The sequence below is a fragment of the Nematolebias whitei genome, chromosome 20 (genome assembly GCF_014905685.2).
Source record: "Nematolebias whitei isolate Nwh7 chromosome 20, NemWhi1, whole genome shotgun sequence".
NCBI classification, from domain to species: Eukaryota; Metazoa; Chordata; class Actinopteri; order Cyprinodontiformes; family Rivulidae; genus Nematolebias; species Nematolebias whitei.
The window spans coordinates 21,618,297-21,637,091 of record NC_056517.1 but is presented as its reverse complement, the minus strand read 5'-3'; the positions used below and the strand labels follow the sequence as shown (position 1 = coordinate 21,637,091).

General features: G+C 39.1%; 1 protein-coding gene across 1 annotated transcript in view; it reads right to left on the bottom strand.

Annotated features, from left to right (window-relative positions):
• Positions 1 to 6,788: 6,788 nt before the first annotated feature.
• Positions 6,789 to 18,795, bottom strand: part of myo3a (myosin IIIA) — a 34,245-nt gene continuing 22,238 nt past the window's right edge. The window contains exons 14-22 of the mRNA XM_037694444.1: positions 15,278 to 15,358; positions 14,643 to 14,848; positions 14,397 to 14,508; positions 11,494 to 11,656; positions 11,336 to 11,422; positions 11,105 to 11,228; positions 9,778 to 11,008; positions 6,904 to 7,045; positions 6,789 to 6,793 (exon numbers count right to left, since the gene is read on the bottom strand). Of these exons, the coding sequence (XP_037550372.1) occupies positions 6,789 to 6,793; positions 6,904 to 7,045; positions 9,778 to 11,008; positions 11,105 to 11,228; positions 11,336 to 11,422; positions 11,494 to 11,656; positions 14,397 to 14,508; positions 14,643 to 14,848; positions 15,278 to 15,358 (2,151 nt within the window). The remainder of the gene's footprint in view (positions 6,794 to 6,903; positions 7,046 to 9,777; positions 11,009 to 11,104; positions 11,229 to 11,335; positions 11,423 to 11,493; positions 11,657 to 14,396; positions 14,509 to 14,642; positions 14,849 to 15,277; positions 15,359 to 18,795) is intronic.

Sequence of the window (18,795 nt, the reverse complement as noted above, 5' to 3'; positions counted from 1 at the left end):
TATATATATATATATATATATATATATATATATATATTTAAGAGAGGAGTATGGAGTTGATTAAAGCATAATTAAATGCCTTTATAAAAGGGGGGATAAAAAGTTGAAATATAAGCTTCTAGTTTGGGTTCATATATGTGAGCATCCAATTCCAGACGAGTCAGTGCCTCACCTGTCACAAACTTCAACGCACGTCACTGGTATTACTACAGACCCAATGTGAGAAGCAAAAAGGCAACAAGCTAAAAGCCTAAATAAGAAGTGATAAATAGCTCAAATCAAGTTGTGGCTCTTACTCCTCTTTCCTCGGCTTGCGTTTATCATCCTGGACAGATCTCTGTGTGGAAAGAGAAAAAAGGAAATGAACAATTAATTACAGCTGATCATCATTTTAACCAACAAATATATCTTTAAAATTGTAATTATTCTAAAAAATATATCTTCTATATTAAAATAAAAAAAATATCTGAATTCTTCTTTAAATTATTTAACCGGAAGCTGTAAAATTAGGACACATTAAAAGTTGTTCTACTGTGCAGGTTTGATCACCAGAACAAACTAAATGAGGTTGTTGCAGACTGTAAACATTAAAAATAATCAATTCTCTACAGAAAAAAATCTGTCTATATTGAGCTATTGAACACGGAAATTACTTGCGTTAAAACAGAAAACAGCATTAAATATGTCAGAGCAACAACAAAAGATAAAGTACTTCAGGAAATTGACAAAAACTTTATTACTCAGGACAACTTGGGGACATTTGTGGTAGCAACAACAAAAACAAGCCAATCAATGGAGTATTGTCAAAGCCAATAGCTGGAAAAGCTGTTACTGCTTCAAAGGTTTGTTGTAGAAAGAGTCTTAAATCAATCATCTTTTCCAACTTACATGAATAAGTGTGTAATAAGTGGAGTCCTCCGGTGTATTCAGAGTTTTGGGCTGCTGTGTTCTGCGGGGGGTTCTTGAAAATCTCTTTTCAGCTAAAAAAAAATTAAACAGACATTTGAAAACAACAAACAAAACACGTGCTTTAACTGAAGAGGAGAGCATCACCTTCCTCCTTGGAAATTATATTGTGACCCTTGATTGTTTTGCGTTGATATATGAGCTCAAATTGAAGGTTAAACTTGTAAATTAATGATTACAGCATTTCAACTTGTAAATCAAGCTATTTTAAAACGTTTAAGTTTATGCAGGAAGTCAAATTCAAGTAATTCAAGCTGGATATCTCATCAACTTGGAAGCCTTGATGATGGTTCTATCTCTGCTGTCAATCGTGGATGTTAAGGACGCATATGTAATTGGATTTATAACAAGTGGTTTACTGCTTTTTGGATTTGTCTAGTTCCTGGTCTATCAACAAACAAGGAAGTAGTCGGCAGCAAATTTGGACCTGGTCAGGCTGCTTGCCTTATATGATGGCTTGGTTCGTGCCTCGAGCACCCAGACTCAAATGCTTTTGGCAGGATGGATCAGATCTTGGAGAATACTCTCAGGCACGGTCCAGTGGTGTGGCCATTTAATTTGGACGTTTCAGAACCAAGAGGACCGACACAGACTCAAGGTAGACATAATCAGTAAAGTTCTGCCTGTCCCCAAAACAATTGTGTTCATCTGAATTCGGCTCTTTGACTGGCCATGATAGGCCACCTTATCTTAATTCGCCTGGAAGCTCTGTAAACCTTGATGCTCTTCCCCTCACCCCTCTCCCACTGATGAAGTCTATGGATCAATCAGAGTGGGCCAGCTGAATAAACATTCTGTTATCATTTCAGAACTCTTTGGATTCTATCTGACATTGTCCTTGGCCGTCCTCTGCACCCCCTGAGAGTGTACAGATCTTTCAAGAGGGAACTATGTGAACTTGGGTGGTTTATCATTTTTATCTAGACTCTTGCAGTGCCTCTATGTGTTGTCTCTGGACATGCTCACCACCCTTGCGTCCTCCCCACCCCCGTGGAATGTCGGTGTCATTATTATTATTTCATGTTGCTGTGTTCATTCGTCCTCATCTGCTCACACAGACTCATGTTCATGCTGCTGTTGTTTTGGCATATTGTTTTTGTACTATTAGTACTTAGTGTATTCTTAGTTTTGTGTATTCTTAGTTTAGTGTATGTAGTATATTCTTAGTTCATGTCTCGGATCTTACTACTGAATTGCTTTACAATTTGTATTTTTGTTTAATGTAACTGGGACCCTATGTACATAGTTTCGTTCCACCTCATGTACCACATGTGATGTGAATGATAATAAAATTCCTTGAATCCTGGAATTATGTCCTTGTGTGCAAGGTTTTGTTTTCATATTCATACTATTAATCTTCAGCCAAAGATTAAGATCATGTTAGGATTTTTTTTTGCTTCCAAAACCTATTGTCACTTTCACCACTTTATTGTCTGTCCAAACAGGTCTCAATTGTGCCGGTAAATGTCTTCGAGGCTCAATGTGATTTATCTGTTTAAATAAAGGTTGAATGAATGAAAAGTAAGTTAAAAATAATACCCCCTGAGAGTGTACAGATCACTTCACCACTTGCTCTTGCCAAGGTCGGATGCTTATCCCCTCCCCTCCCTCTCCACTTTGCTTTGCTGCTCTGTCTGTCTGTGAAACTGCTTCTGAGCCTCTCTTGCATTTCTTCCGAACTATAATTATGGACTTGTTTTGATCAGTCGGTCCCTAAACACAATTGATAACACTTCTTCAAAGAGGAGACAGGCTTTAGGCGAGCCAATTTGCCCTGTTGGCACGCACGCAGCTGGATATCTCATCGACTTGGAAGACTTGATGATGTGTCTATCTCTGCTGCCATTTGTGGATTTTAAGGACGCATATTCAATTGGATTAACGATAACTGGTTTCTGCTTTTTGGATTCGGCTGGTTGCTGGTTTTATCTACAATCAAGGAAGTCGTCGGCAGCAAATTTTGGACCCGATCACGCTGCTTGCATTTATGATGGCTTGGTTTGTGCCTCGAGTACCCAACTCAAATTGCTTTGGGCAGAAAGGATCAGATCTTGGGGATTTTTACTCAGGCACGTTCCATCGGAGTGGCCATGTAATTTGGACAATTCAGAACCGAGTGGACCAACACAGACTTAAGGTAGATGTCATTAAGTTCTGCCTGTCCCCAAAACAACTGTGTGTTTATCTGAATTTGGCTCCCTCAGCTGGACTTGAAGGCCATTTTATCTGAATTCGCCTGGAGAAAATATAATTTGATGCTCTGCCCAGCCCTCCCCTCTCCCATCGAGGAATTTCCAACTGATAACATGAAGAAACCAGCTGAATAAACATTATGTCATCATTTCAGGACTCTTGGATTCCCATGGGCGTTATCCTTGGCTATTCCCAGACATCACTCGAGAATGTTTACGGATCTCACCGGAGGGAACTGGTTGATTATTCCATCTTTATCAGAACTGTTACAATGTCCTCGAGTGCATCCTTGGACACTACTCACTGCTCCTGCCCCCCGTGGAATGTCTACATCACTATGTGCTTTATGTGCGAGGTGTTTTTTAATATTAGAGTTTTTTTTCTCAGCCAAAAAGAAAATGTTTAATGGGAATTTTTTTGCCTCCAATTCCTATGTGTTCCAGTTTCACTACTTTTTGTCTGTCTAAACAGATCTCACTTGTAAATGAGTCTTGAAGGCTCAATGTGATTTATATGTCTATATAAAGGTTGAATGAATGAATGAAAAATACCAATTTGAGTCGTAGCATGCACTCTTGTTAGAAGCTGCAGACCCATTCTAAAGCTTTATTATAAAGCTGAAAATGATCTAAAATCATGGGTAAGCATGCACTGAGATCAGGGTAGCACCTTTGCAGTGATAGTGAAGATTCAGTAATAATTTAAATCAATGGAATCAAAAGTAATGCTTTACTGATCGCCCCTGAGGACTTTGCCCAGTTTGAATCTTACACCGAGAAACAACTCTAGACACAAAGCATCAGTTTTGTGGAACTCTGTGTTTGCTCAACATCTGCCTTGCTGCAAATTTTTGCAAGTGATCTGACATTATCTCCATCTATGTTATTGCAATTTAAAGACATCAGAGTGACCTTCGATGCTGCTCATTATTAATGTTCATGTTGGGGGGAAGACAATCCATCATGTGCCGAAGCTCACAGGTAAAGAAGATGAAAAGTGTTAAATGTTATTGAACAACTCCATCTAAAGGTCGTTCTCCTTTGCACCAACATGTAAAGCTAATTTTGCACACCGTCACATTAATTCCTGCCATAATTATTGGCTCAGAAAACATGATTAACATTTGACGACCTTTTGTGTGAAGAACAATGCAACCGACATTCCTCTGCTTTCATTTCGTGTGACAAACATGATTCAGCTTCAGCTTGCTGTGTTAGTAAAATTTATGAGGACAGATTAACTCTGACTGTGGAGAAATTACTTGGAATTGATGAAAAATGTAATTTTCTAGTTGTGTTAGCCCTCAGAAATAACACAGATAATTCAATTTATTTAACCTCGGGCAATTTGCTGTGCTGGAAAAATGCCTTTAAAGGGCAAACAGGCCTAGAAAGAATTCCACTCTGATGCTATTCTATGTAGATGTAGCAAAAAAAAAAAAAAAAAAAAACAGCAGCTGGAGAAAGCAGCAGCCATAATTTAACCCAACATAAATAATGACAACAGAACTAGTAAACTAATTCAATATGATGCTACAAAAACTACAAATTATGACTTCATAGTAAACTTTGTATTCAGCTTATTGGAACAATTAACAGACCATGCTGCTAATATTGTTGCAGTTCTAATCTTATCCAACATTTTTCAGTCAGGTCATCTGGACAGTTTCTTTTTTTGTGCTGAAATGTTTTGCCTTCGATCCAGAAGGCATCATCAGTCAAGGAAACACACAACACAAAACTGATTCTTCCCCCAACAGCTTACTCCAAAGTGGGACAAACCAGTTATGTTGGTGCTAAGATGGTCTCTTTGTCACGCCCCCTCTTCCATTGCCGGCCCTCTTCCTTGTTGACAGTCATGTCAAACTGGTTGAAAACAACAAAGGCTGGTATACCTGGATTATTGAGAGTGGACTTTGTTGTTTTCAACCAGTTTGACATGACTGTCAACAAGGAAGAGGGCCGGCAATGGAAGAGGGGGCGTGACAAAGAGACCATCTTATCACCAACATAACTGGTTTGTTCCACTTTGGGGTAAGCTGTTGGGGGAAGAATCAGTTTTGCGTTGTGTTTCCTTGACTGATGAAGCCTTCTGGATCAAAGGCGAAACGTTTCAGCACCAAAAAAGAAACTGTCCAGATGACCTGACTGAAAAATGTTGGATTTTATACCTGGATTATTGAGCAGGGACTTTGTTTTAGTTCTAATCTAAGTTCAATGTTGTTGTTTTTTTGGTGTTTTTCACATTGTGTGATTACATATCTTTCAAAGATTTTTTTAAACCAATTTTTAAAACCTTCTGTAAACTGATGTTTTTACTCTAATTTCAAGACAATATGTCCAATAAAAACTGATAAACAATTTGACCTGTTATATAAGATTTTACCACTGAGCAAAATTTCAAGGACACTTTGAATGTGCCAATTCTTTAGAGTGCATGTTGTTAGAAATACAAACAAAGGGCTCTTTATTCAAATTCTGTTCTGTTTTATAACTCTGACTAAGGTTTTTTTTTATAGTATAATATATATAATCATGAAGTTTTCTCGTTTTTTCAGCTGCTCCACTTAGCAGAGGTCTTCAAAGGAAGCAACCATTGTTTTCCACGAGATGCCCCTCCTGATGCAACCTGTGATCAAACCTACAACCTCAGGATTACAAGAGCAGTGAGCTGTCATGGCCCCATTACTGTAGTCCAAAATCTAAAAATACAATCGAGATTAAATTACTGGTCATAAAGTGTTTCCAAAAATGTCAAACTACAACATATACATGAGTAAAAGTTCTACTCGGACATCTGAGGATTCAGCAAAACACTAGCTGACATCTTCTATAATTTACAGACTTTTCTCCTCTCCTGATTTTATACACATTTGAGGGAGTGTCAGTGGATTTATCCATGTGTTCTGGCTGCAAACTAAAGTTATATTGCTATTTCCTCAGAACAGTATAGAAAAGATTATGATTACCTGTAATAGTTGCAATTATCTTTTGTAGAATTGCATATGTACACTTGACATTTACAGGCTACAGTAAACCCCAATAAAGCAAAAGATTGGCCCTAAAGAGCTAATTACCTGCAGAATAATTACAATGTCAATCCAATTCAGAATCTAGTGTTGTTAACAAAATGATTCTATTATTTCCATGCAGCACCTGAATCTGTTATGACTGTTACATTTCATCTAACTTCATCTGCTGATTTTTTTGTGAAGACGTCAAACTTTTCATTTGCTGCTTCACACTTATCAACCTTGCAGGTCAAATTTAAGTTTTGATGACAGATTAGGAGGTGAGGTGCTTCTTGTTTTGGTGCTTCACTTTTTTTGGTTTAACCGATCTGGTGAAATAAAGTCCTTTGATAACACTGCTGTCTGCTTGAGAAAAATGGCAATGGAATTTAAATAAAAACAATAAAATCCCCCACAAAACCTGCTTGAATGAACATCCCTGCTTCAAATTCAATTTTTTTTTAATTGTTTTTTTTTCCTGTTAAATGAAATAATTTTATTTTTTTAGTGGCTGTGTCTTAGCTCATCACCACCTGATATTCTTAGAGCAGACAACTCAGAAAGACAGTACAAATTAAAATATCTCCTCCTTAACTGACAACCTTAATTATATGAGGCTTCATGCTTTCAAAAACACAGCAAAAAATGATATTAACCTCTGGTCAATGTGTGCCAGCTTTATACATCATTGGTTCATAATCTGTTTTCCACAGATCCAATCTCACTTATCTTACCTGACTGAATCTGTGGGGCATAGTCATTGATTGCTTTCCCTCTCACAAACATGCCATTGTTTTCAGGATTTGATTGATGGGCCTGGATAATCTCATTCAGCTTCTGCTGCAGGGCTGCAAAGTCTTGAGAAGTTTCTGCAATCTGTTGAAGACATTGGAGAACATATGACTGGAACAATGTCAAGGAAGTGGGATGACTGTTTTTGTTTAAAGCTCATAAATGTTCACAATCTATTGATTTTAGCTCTACTGGTGACGGCTGGATTACCATTTTTTCCTGTCAGTAATTGAATGCATCATAGGTAAGGCACTATTCATGGTAGTGATAGTGTTGTGGAATTCCAGTGTTTTTCCTGCAGCTTCCTGAGTGACAAAGTGGCGGCTATGAGCATCTGCTGTGGTCACTTCCTGTAATGAGCTTCAGGGGTATAAAGGACTGCTGGTCTTCTCTCCTCTGCTGGAACATTGGATACCAACGTGTGTGATGGCCTTCCTGTGCTTTCCTAAAGATAAGAATTATGCTTACCAGATTTTTCTCTTTGGATCTAAAGGATCTTCCTGAACTTACCTATTCTCCTCCATATCTACAAGCTGAGCACTATCCTGGAACCCTTGGTGCCACATGCCTTCAGCCTAAGCTTGTCCTGCTGCTCACTTGTCTGTCAGCCTGTCTTCAACCTGCCTGTCCACAACAATACTCGCTATTACTACCTCATCATCTCCATCCCTGCCACCATAGATACAGTACCTGGAATCCTCAGCCCTCCTCTCTGTGCCATTGGACCACAAGGAACCTGTAAGGAAATTATATTTAATCCTAATCTAGACTCTACATTATCTTGATACTTACCCATCTCCTTCCTGTGTAGATCTCCCCAGTGCTTCCTGTAAATACCACGTATCCTGAGTTGTTTAAGTTCTGTCACACTCGGTTCCTACACTCTGGGTATTTATCGTCTCAATTATAACTGTGTCATTGCTGAGAACGTTCTTAACAAGTCAAGAAGCCTTAAAGTTAGCTATTTATGACGTGTGTTATAGAAAATAAAATGTGAACAAACAAAATGTGTGTGTATGTGAGTAGGAAGCTTTTCTACAGTTGTAGGTCCACTGTTCATACAGCCTGAGGGTTTCCGGTGACATACTGTTTCTTAAACAGGTGACAGTAAAAGCCATAAAAGTCTGATTTGATTTTGAAAGAGAGACTTTTATTTATTTTTTTGGAGTTTTTTATTTCTGTCTTTTATTTCTGTCTGTTACATTGGAGCTTTAGGGACACGCTAAGAAAAAAAAAATTACATTTCCAACGAGAACAATAATGTATGTGTTGTTATCATTTTATGTTCTCGTACAATGGCGAAATTGCCTTTCTGCATTTAACCCATCCACCTCCAGGTGGAGCAGTCGGCAGCTATTGAAAGCGACCGGGAAGCAATTGGGGATAGGGTGTCCTGCTCAGAGACAATATTACGAGAATAAAGTCGAAATGATACGAGAATAAAAATGTAGTATTATGAGAATAAAGTAGAAACAATACAAGAATAAAGTCATAATATTACCAGAATAAACTCGTAATATTATCAGAACTTCGACACTTAAAAGCAGTCTTACAACTTTGGTAAAATGATGAATGTTGATGTTGGCAGTACAACAGCAGGAGCTCAATGCACCGTGGCATATGGTTTCTTATAATAAACTGAAACCGTATGGCATTGCAATTAATGGCTGCATTGATGAATTTAGTCGTGATATAATGTGGATGGAGGCTTATTTCACAAACAGTGACCCAAAATATCGCAGATTACTTCATAAACACAGTGACTCACATTTGAGGCTGTCCACAGCAGGCGCAAGCTGACCCAGGACGTATTACGAGTTTATTCTCATAATATTATGATTTTATTCTCATAATATTTTGAGTTTATTTCGTACAATTTTATTCTCGTAATTTTACCTTTTTTTTCATAATGTTTTTTTTTTTTCTTAACGTGGCCCTAAAGCTCCACCATAGTCTGTCATGGAGCGAGCTGAATGTAGAAATATAGGCAGTTTTTTGGAAAACTTTAGGTCAAGGTGAGCTGTGTTAACGAACACTGTATTGCATTTGTGCTGGGAAGTCGAGATCAAAGTCAATAAAAATCAAATGGAAGGAAACCCAAAGTTAGAAATTTGACTTGAAAAACTGGAGATCCTTAACCAACCCCATTTTTAATATTCAATGTGGCTAACTCTGTCAAAAAATAGCTAAAGTTGCAGTTATAAACTTGGTTTCACTCCTTTCAGTTTATATTTCATTACCATAGTTTTTGGACTATAAGGCGCACTTAAAATCCTTTAATTTTCTCAAAAATCGACAGTGAACCAAATAATCCAGTGCGCCTTATGTATTAATTCTGGTTGTGCATACTGACCTAGAACTGATTTTATGTGGTTATTGTGAATGAGTTGAATAAAGTTTGACTTATCTGACTGTTTTGTTTCGCTTAATGCATCTTATAGTCTGAAAAATATGGTAAATCTGTCACTCAGTACTGTGGTGCCTTTGTGAAGAATCATATTGCTAGAGATCTGAATGTGTGAAAACATGTTGTCATTGACTTGTATCACTAACAATATGTAAACTAGTTACTGAACAAAGTCCTGTTGGTTTTCTGAGTTGCTATTGGAACGTAGTTCAGTTGAATGCAACATCATTTGGAGAAAATGTAAAATATATTATACATAATAACACACACAAAGAATGTGTATTTTGTTAATTTTTTACTTGAGAAAAGTCAGAATTGGCTAAAATTGGTATTAATGAGTCAGCGCTGTAAGAAATCGGAATCTGAAAGGGGCCTAGAAAACAAAACCTGCTGCACGTCTAGTGTTTACCTCTTCTGAGAAGTTTTTCAGCTGCTCTGCTTCATTTTTGGCTGCCTCCTTGTTGGTCTTCAGGTTCTTCCTGTCCTTGTATCCCCTGAAGTTACTCTGAAGCTTCACTGCAGCGTCTTCTTCCTCCTGATTGTCTTTTTCGGCATCTGTTTCTTCTTTACGCTCAATCACCACATCGCTCACATCCAACATTTGGCTTTCATCTTTAATTTCTTGTTCTGAATCACTGAAAATATTTTCCTCTTTGGCTTTTTCTTGCACTTCTTTCTCAGCTTTCAGCTTCTTTCGGTCTCGATGGCCTCGGAAATTACTCTGTAGGACCGTAGCTGCTTTTTCCTCATCTGGTTCACCTGGATTATCAGACAAAATGTCCTCCTGTAATTCTGGCATTTGTTCTTCTTTCTGCTCCACATTCTCTTCCTGCGTAGGATCCTTCTTCTTTTCCTTGGGTATATTGCCTTCCTCTTTGAGTCGTTTGCGCTCCTTGTGGCCACGAAAGTTGCTTTGAATCACAACAGCTGCTTTGGTCTCATCTGGGTCATCCAACTTGATGTCATTTGAAGAAACATCTGCAGCAACTTGAGCTCCTTTTGATTTTGTCTCTTCGCTGCAGATTTCTTGCTTGTCACCTGCAGCGCTGCTTCCCTGCTGTATCTTATTTGGTATCTTGCCTTCCTCCTTCAACATCTTCCTCTCTTTGTGACCTCTGAAGTTACTCTGGATAACCGTGGCTGCCTTGGTTTCATCTTCTAAGTTGACAGCTTCAATCCCTGGAGTCTTCTCCTGTTTGTTCTCCTTCACAGTTTCCTGTTCTGCATTTTGAATCACATCATCCTCTCCCACTTCTGTGTGCTCCTCATCTTCTGGTGCCAGAGTATGATCGCTATCATCGATCTCCTCAGCCTTATAGGTACTTTCATCCTCGTCATCGTCTTGTTTATTAGCAGCGTTCCCCAGGTCCTCTTCCATGTTGTTTGGCTCGTTTCCCTCCTTTTCTTCAGTGCTTTCAGTCAGTAACTCAGTCTCAGCACCAGCCATTGTTTTATTCCTCTCCTTAAACTTCTTTCTCTCCTTGTAACCCCGATAGTTACTCTGAAGAACCACAGCAGCTTTTGCTTCATCCTCCTCATTGTTTTCTTCATTGGAGGTTCTTTCATCAGAGTTGTTTTTTTCTGGTTCTGGCAATGGTTCCTCCTTTTCCTTCAGTGACTTTTCATGCTCTTTTGCTTCCCTGAAAACAAAATGTTGTCACAAATGTCACAAAACAAGTAAAAGGATATATATATTTACATGTGGCTAAATTCTTTATATTTCATTTCCTTTCTACCGTTTTCGTTGGAAGCTTTTCCTCTCTTTGTGCCCTCTGTAGCGAGCTTGGATCTTTGTTGCTGCTTTATTCTTCTCATCTACCAACTCCTTGTATTTCTTTCTCGCACGATGCCCCCTGCAAACTGAAGTACATGACAGAGGAAAGGTAAAGCATTTAATCACTAATTTTGAAAACACACAAGCTAGATTATGTTTTATAACTTGTTTAATATAGATTTATATATATTACCAGCCTGAAACTGAACAATGAAGGTGTCCAACTTCGCTTGGCTTTTGTCATCTGCCACTTTCTTTCGAACTTTATGTCCTCTGTAAGCTAAAGATTAAAACACAAGTTAACACGACATGGTCCAACGTTTGGTCATCTTTGGTTGATGTTTCACCAACCTGACTGTAGCACCAGAGCACTCTGTTCTCGCTCTTTTAACATCCGCTGGTACCGTTTGGCTCCCAGCCAGCCTCGGACACAGGCTTGAAGCAGGATGATTCGATGTGTGGCCTGCTGCACCATCAGATTCAGATGTTCAACATGGTAGTACTTTAGGAACACCTGAGGAACACAACATGTAAAAGGCTAAATGCCACAAATTACTTTGCCTTCTTCAATTCAATTTTAATTCAGTTCAGTTTATTTATATAGCACCAAGTCACAACAGAAGTCATCTCAGGGCACCGAACAGAAAAATTCATATACTGTACATAAAAAGTTAATAACGTTATTCTTCTTCCGATGGTGAGAGCAGATTGTGAATTCAGAGGAGCATCAATATGTTCAGCCAGTTATAAGAGCTGATACCAACTGGATTCCTCTTCTTTCAGCTTTACTCTTTTCAGGGGTCACCACAGCAAGTCATCCTCCCCCCATCGCACTGTAGTGAACCTGATCTGACCCTGATCTGACCCTGATCTGACCCTGATGACCTCAAATCTATCAGATGGACAGAGACTGTTATTTTCATTGATCTGAATACAGTCTGAGCCATCTGGTGACTTTCTTTCTTGAATTAATCAAGCAGAAAAGACAATTTTATAATCATCACTGTTTTACAAATGTTTGATAATCAAATTGTGTTAGTTCCATTCAATGCTTACAGGTTGAAGAGAACTACTCATTTTTATTTTACATAAACAGTAAGTAATGATTTTTATTCCTCATTCAAAGAAGAAATCAGGTTAATATGCATTTCTTGATTCTCTGTCTGAAATGAGCCAAGTAATGTAAGTATGTGAAAGTTGAAGTTTCGGTCAACTAAATGTTTACTGAAAAAGAAATGTCATGTTTTACTATTTGAGAAGATACAACAGCGTGAGACTCCACGAAGTCTGGTCGTCTGCAATAATCTTTTCTGTATGTTGAAAACAATCCTTGACTTATGATAACATCTTACATCACAAAAACACACCTCTTTCTGGTCCATCGACCAATCAAAAGCTCTCAAATGAACCGGAAGTCGACCCATTTTAAATGTGGCAACTTCCCAGTTCATGTTAGAATTGAGAAGGGAAGAGAATTCAGAAGAATTCCAGAGGATTCGAGAGTACAGAGTTGCTGACAATTAAGAGTCTGAAAAGTTCTGAAGAATGAAAGGAGTTCAGTATTCTTGGGTGCAAACGCATTCAAGATGGTCCAGAGACGTTTTGGAATTATAACTTCTGTTTGAACAAACCACACACGACTATCTAAGGATTTCAGCCGCTCTCAACGGAGACGCTGAAAGGTCTGGAGGATTCTCTATCGAGCTGATCTATCATCTACCAGGTAACGGTCTCTTCTTCGACTAAAGTGTACCGGAGGCGAGCTGAGATCTGATGAAGCGTGCACGTTCTGGTCAAACAGATTAATTCCCTCACATAGTTCTCTGTAAGATAAATCTCCATGTCATCTTAAAACTCTCCTCTTTCTCATAAAATCAGTACAGATATTTTAGAAATATCTGAAGCAAAGTCCTCGTTCACCGCCGAGTGATCGATGCTCATTTTCTGTGAAACTTGTCTGTTATTATTTTCATATTTTGCCAAATTAATGTAAATGTTTGATGTTAAACTTTGATTCTGAAAATAAATGACCGCATTCATTTTGATGGGTCAAAGATAAATGACGTCTCTCGTTACATTTCTGTTAAATTCAATGCACGACATTACACAGTCAGAAAGATGAGGAACTCGTGAATATTGTATCAATATATATCTCATATATTGTCATACTACAACTAGTGGCACGTACCCACGTGTTCACTACAGCACTCTGTCCTCACTCCAACTCCATGTCCTCTCTAACTGCATCCATATATCTCCTCTTTGTCTTTTTCCTGGCAGCTGCATTTCTAACATCCTTCTATCAATATACCCACTGTCCCTCATCTGGACATGTCAAAACTATCTCAATGTGGCCTTTCTAACTTTATCTCTCAGTTGTTCAACCTGTGCTGTACCTCTGATGATCTCATTCCTAATCTTATCCATCCTTGTCACGCCTAAGGAGAACCTCAACATCTTCATTTCTGCCACTTCCAGGTATTTTTTGGACTAACTGGATGGGCTTTTTAAAACAATTGCACAAAACTATGGAAGAAATTCAGATTCTAAAATGGCCAAAATATTGGACAGTTATCCATCCATCCATCCATCCATCCATCCATCCATCCATCCATCCATCCATCCATCCATCCATCCATCCATCATCTTCTGCTTTTTCCATAGTCGGGTCGCAGGGGCAGCAGCTTGAGCAGGGAGGTCCAGACATCTCTTTCCACAGCCACCTCTTCCAGCGCTTCTGGGGGAACCCCAAGGCGTTCCCAGGCCAACCGAGATACATAGTCTCTCCAGTGTGTCCTGGGTCTTCTCTGGGGTTTCCTCCCTGTTGAACATGCCCAAAGCACCGCCGTAGGGAGGCATCCAGGGAGCATCCTTACCAGATGCCCTAACCACCTCAAATGGCTCCTCTCAATGTGGAGGAGCAGTGGTTCTACTCGGTCTCTCCTGGATAACTGAATTTCTCACCCTATCTCTAAGCGAGAGTCCAGTTGAGCAGAGGAAACTCATTTAAATCGCCTGTATCTGCCGTCTCATTCTTTCGGTCAGTACCCAGAGCTCGTGACCATAGGTGAGGGTAGAAACGTAGACCGACCAGTAAACAGAGAGCTTTGCCTTACAGCTCAGCTCCCTCTTCACCACATCGGATCGGTACAGAGTCCAACAGAAGATATTGGACAGACATTTGAAAATCAGACATGATCATTTTAGTATTACAGTGACACAAAGTTGAATGTTTCCTTCTTATTTTTCCTCACTTTAGTCTTTCCCATCACCCAGTTTTCCAGTTTGGCCTTCTCCAGTATGGCAGCACATGTTTCTGGAGTCGAAGGTGGCTGCTCGTGAGCACTGAAAGCCAGGATGTAGTACCTGCAAAAATAAATTAAAAATAAATGTTTATGTGGACCATAATACTTTAAGCACAAGTAGTACACAACTTTGAACTTTCAACTAAATAAGCTTTTCTCTGGATAAAACGTGTTGAGTACTGCGATATCTCTGACCTCTTTACAAAATTAGCAAAATGAATACGGTGAGAGTATCCCTGCCGTCTGATCTTGGCCGTTTCCAGAACACCAGTGTATCGCAGCTGAACCAGAACCTTCTCTCGGTCAAACTTGTTGGCTTGGCGATCGTTGTTGGGTTTGATGCAGCGCACAAAGTGAGGCTGCCCCGCCACCATTTTGGACAGCAGGTCCATCAGTGAGTACTAGAAAAAGAATTTAAAGCAACCATGAGGTGGAGAAAAACAAATCAATCTATTTTTACTGTCTCTGCAATATGTAAAATGATTAAAAATATGTCACTTATTAGAGTAGTTAAAGTCAAACTGTAAAATATTAAAGCAACATGTGATGTGATGTCTACAGTCACAGTTTTAAATGTTGCTTCTTTATTTTGATACGTTCTGAACATTTTTTAGCTTTCAGAATTTATCATCAGCTACACTCTTAGATTACCATTTTAAACTTGGGTTAAAAAAAATAATAAGGATGCCAAACAGGTATAATTAACTGGATTATAAATCCTGTAAAACGACAGGATGTTACATTGGACCTGAAGGTCAAAAATGGCTTCATTGAGAGCCCTGACCAGCATTTACAAAGAAAAACCAGTTAAATGTGAATTACAGTCTTACTCTAAAGTAGGAGGCCACCGTCTGTGTTTTCATGTTGGTTGTTTCTCTGGGATGGTAAGGAGTGTCTCCAGATTCTATTGGCTGGAAAACAAAAACATTAAGAAAAAAGTACCAACTATAGCCCAATTTTTATCCTCTGAACCACAATAGGCTACACTACACTAACGCTTTTACACAAGTTAATGTAACTGTTCCACACCCTACATGAAGCAAGTATAACGTTTCTGCAGTTTGCTTTTCATTTCCAAGTGAAATACAATGCAGATAAATAGACAAATCAAGAGCAACATTAAATTAAGTACAACTTGTTTACATCTATTACGACAGGTTGCAAAAGCATTCAGTCCCCTTTTGTACCTTAAAACCTGTCGAGTTTTATTTCATTATAGGCTGTTATTCTACAATACATAGTCCAAATTAATAAAGTTAAATAGGAGAAAATGCTGTTTTAAACATTTCTAAAAACCCTACAACTGAAAAGTGGTGCATGCATTTGTGTTCACTCATGTGCTTTGAATGTCAAACCACAAGACGCATACAGTAAATAAGATCCACCTGTGAGTAATCCAATTGTCAACTAAATCTGTCATAGGATCTACACGTTTTTTTAATAGTTCCCAGAAAAAAACTCACTGATTGATCATGGAGGGCATTAATCTGAGAAACATAGGACTAGAGGTAACTCTGATAGGACTCTTCTGTAGAGATGGGAAATTCTGTCCATAGGAACAAAAAAAAGTGTTGCATTCATCTGAAAGTAATAGAGATTTTTGGGCATCAAGGACAACATTATTGTCTGGAACAAACCTAACTCCTCTCATCATTCTAACTCCATCCCTATTTAAATGAAGCATGGTGGTGGCAGCATCATACTGTGGGAATGTTTTTTTTTAATCAAAGGGTCAGGGAAACTGGTCAGAGTAGATAAAAAGGTAAATGGAGCAACATACTGAGAACTCCTTAAGGAAAACCTATTCAGTCTTCAGAAATTTGAGACTAGGAGAGTGTTTATTCATTTATTTTTATTCTTTCCAGAATAATAACCCTGAACTCAATTCTGAAGTAACATGTGAGGGGTTAAAGTCACTCCTTTGTCTGCTGCCTTCATATATCTCCTCCTACATGCCACGTCGTGAGTGCAGCTACAGCGTGCACGTTCAAGACATCATTACCTGCAGCGTCCCCTCAGTGCTGACCGAATTTGGCAAAAGGGTCTTCTCTTACTCTGCTCCTGTAACCTGGAACACCTTGCAAAATGTTCTGAAGCTCTTGACTTTTATCTCTCTAAGGGATTTTAAACAATTGTTAAGTTCAATGCAAAAATAAATGTAGACATGTTCCTGTTTTTATTTTTTTACACTGTTTTTATAATGTAGCATGTTTTTATTCTCTTTTATATAATTTCCTTTATTTACTTTTCATTGTATATGCTTTTTATGGCTGTTTATTGTTGTGTCATCTCATCTGTGGTTTTTGTTTAATACAGTTCTCTCTTGAAAAAGAGTCCTGCTGACTCAATGAGACTAACCTGTAAAAATAAAAGTTGAATGGAAAAAAAAAAAAAGAGGGCAGAAACAGTTGGAACAGTTGGAGCACCCAATCAAATCTAAACCTGGATGGTTTAGATATTGCTCCATCCAACCGGAATAAGTTAAAACTGTTGTATGATGTACAGAAATTCCAGTGACTAAATGTGCCAAGTCTAAAAAAGTTAAATCTGGTCCTCTGGACATTCAAAAAAACAAAACAAAGCAAATCAACAAAAAAAAAATGTAGAAACGTTTCGTCTCTCGTCCGAGAGACTTCCTCAGTCTGAGGTGCTGTATTCAGCTCAGTCTCTTAAATAGCACCTTCTTTGAGTGGATCAACCACTTTTGCTGCTGACAACCAAAACCAGCTGATCACATGCTCAAGAAGGACCATCAGCCTAACAATGGATCATTAGCACACTGATGGCTGTTTACTGTTCACAGAGGGCTGAGTGATACTAGCAATCACAGCATTGTAAGAGGGGGACAGTTGAACCCGGAGGCCTCCACCCCTGTTTAACGATGGACGGTTTCTTTTCACAAAGATGGCCTCCTTTACTCCTCTCTCAAACCATCGTTCCTCTCTGTCCAGGATGTGAACATCTTCATCCCTGAAAGAGTGACCGCTGGCCTGGAGATGAGTGTAGACCACAGAGTCCTGACCTGATGATGTTGATCTTCTGTGCTGGGCCATCCTTTTGGCCAGTGGCTGTTTAGTTTCCCCGATGTAAGACTGATCACAGCCCTCCTGACACTGAACAGCATACACAACATTGCTCTGTTTGTGCTGGGGGACTGGATCTTTGGGATGAACCAGTCTTTGCCGTAATGTATTTTGGAGTTTAAAAGCCACTGGGACGTTATGTTTAGAAAATAAACGTCTCAGTTTCTCTGATACTCCCTCAACATACGGAATGACCACTGGTCTGGGTTCCTCCTTTTCACCTGTTGGCTGACTGGAGTCCTGTTTGGGTTTCTTCTCTGCTTTCAGGAAGGCCCAGTTAGGATATCCACATTGCTCTAGAGCCTGTCTTGTGTGGGATTTCTCCTTCTGCCTGGCTCCTGAGCTAGTGGGGACGCTGTCTGCTCTGTGATACAGAGTCCTGATGACTCCTAACTTGTGCTCCAAAGGGTGATGGGAGTCAAACTGCAAATACTGGTCTGTGTGGGTGGGTTTGCGGTACACCTCAGTTTGCAAATGTCCTCTATCAGAGACTGAGACCTCACAGTCCAAGAAAGCCAACCTGCCATTTTTTACATCTTCTCGTGTGAACTTGATGTATTTATCCACAGAGTTGATGTGGTCAGTAAAATGTTGGACTTCCTGAGATTTAATTTTAACACAGGTGTTGTCAACATACCTGAACCAATGACTTGGTGGTGTCCCTGAAAAGGACGTCAAGGCTCTCTTTTCTACCTCCTCCATGTACAGGTTGGCAACAATAGGAGAAACTGGAGACCCCATAGCACACCCATGTTTCTGCCTATAATATTGCTCCCCATATGTAAAGTAAGTTGACTGCAGGCACAGTTTCAAGAGTTGACACAGTTGTTCTGTGGAAAGTGTGGTCCTGCTGCTCAGAGTGGTGTCTGATTTTAATTTTAAACTGACCACCTCTACTGCATCATCAACAGGAATGCACATAAAGAGTGATGTGACATCAAAAGAGACCATTGTTTCATCAGTCTCCATGATGACATCCCTCACCTTATCCACAAAGTCCATGGTGTTCTGTATGTGGTGTTCTGAGCTGCCAACTAAAGGGATGAGTACAGACGCCAGATATTTGGAAACATTGTAAGTGGGGTTCACTTAGACATCTGGTATTACCTTCTGGGTAATACCAAATGTCTAGGCCTCAGACTGACGAAGCCTCTTGGATGAGGGGCGAAACGTTTCTTTTTAACAAAAAAAACGAAGTCCAGATGACATGATTCAACCTTTTTTGTTGTTATATACCTGGATGACTGAGAAAACAAACTTTGTGT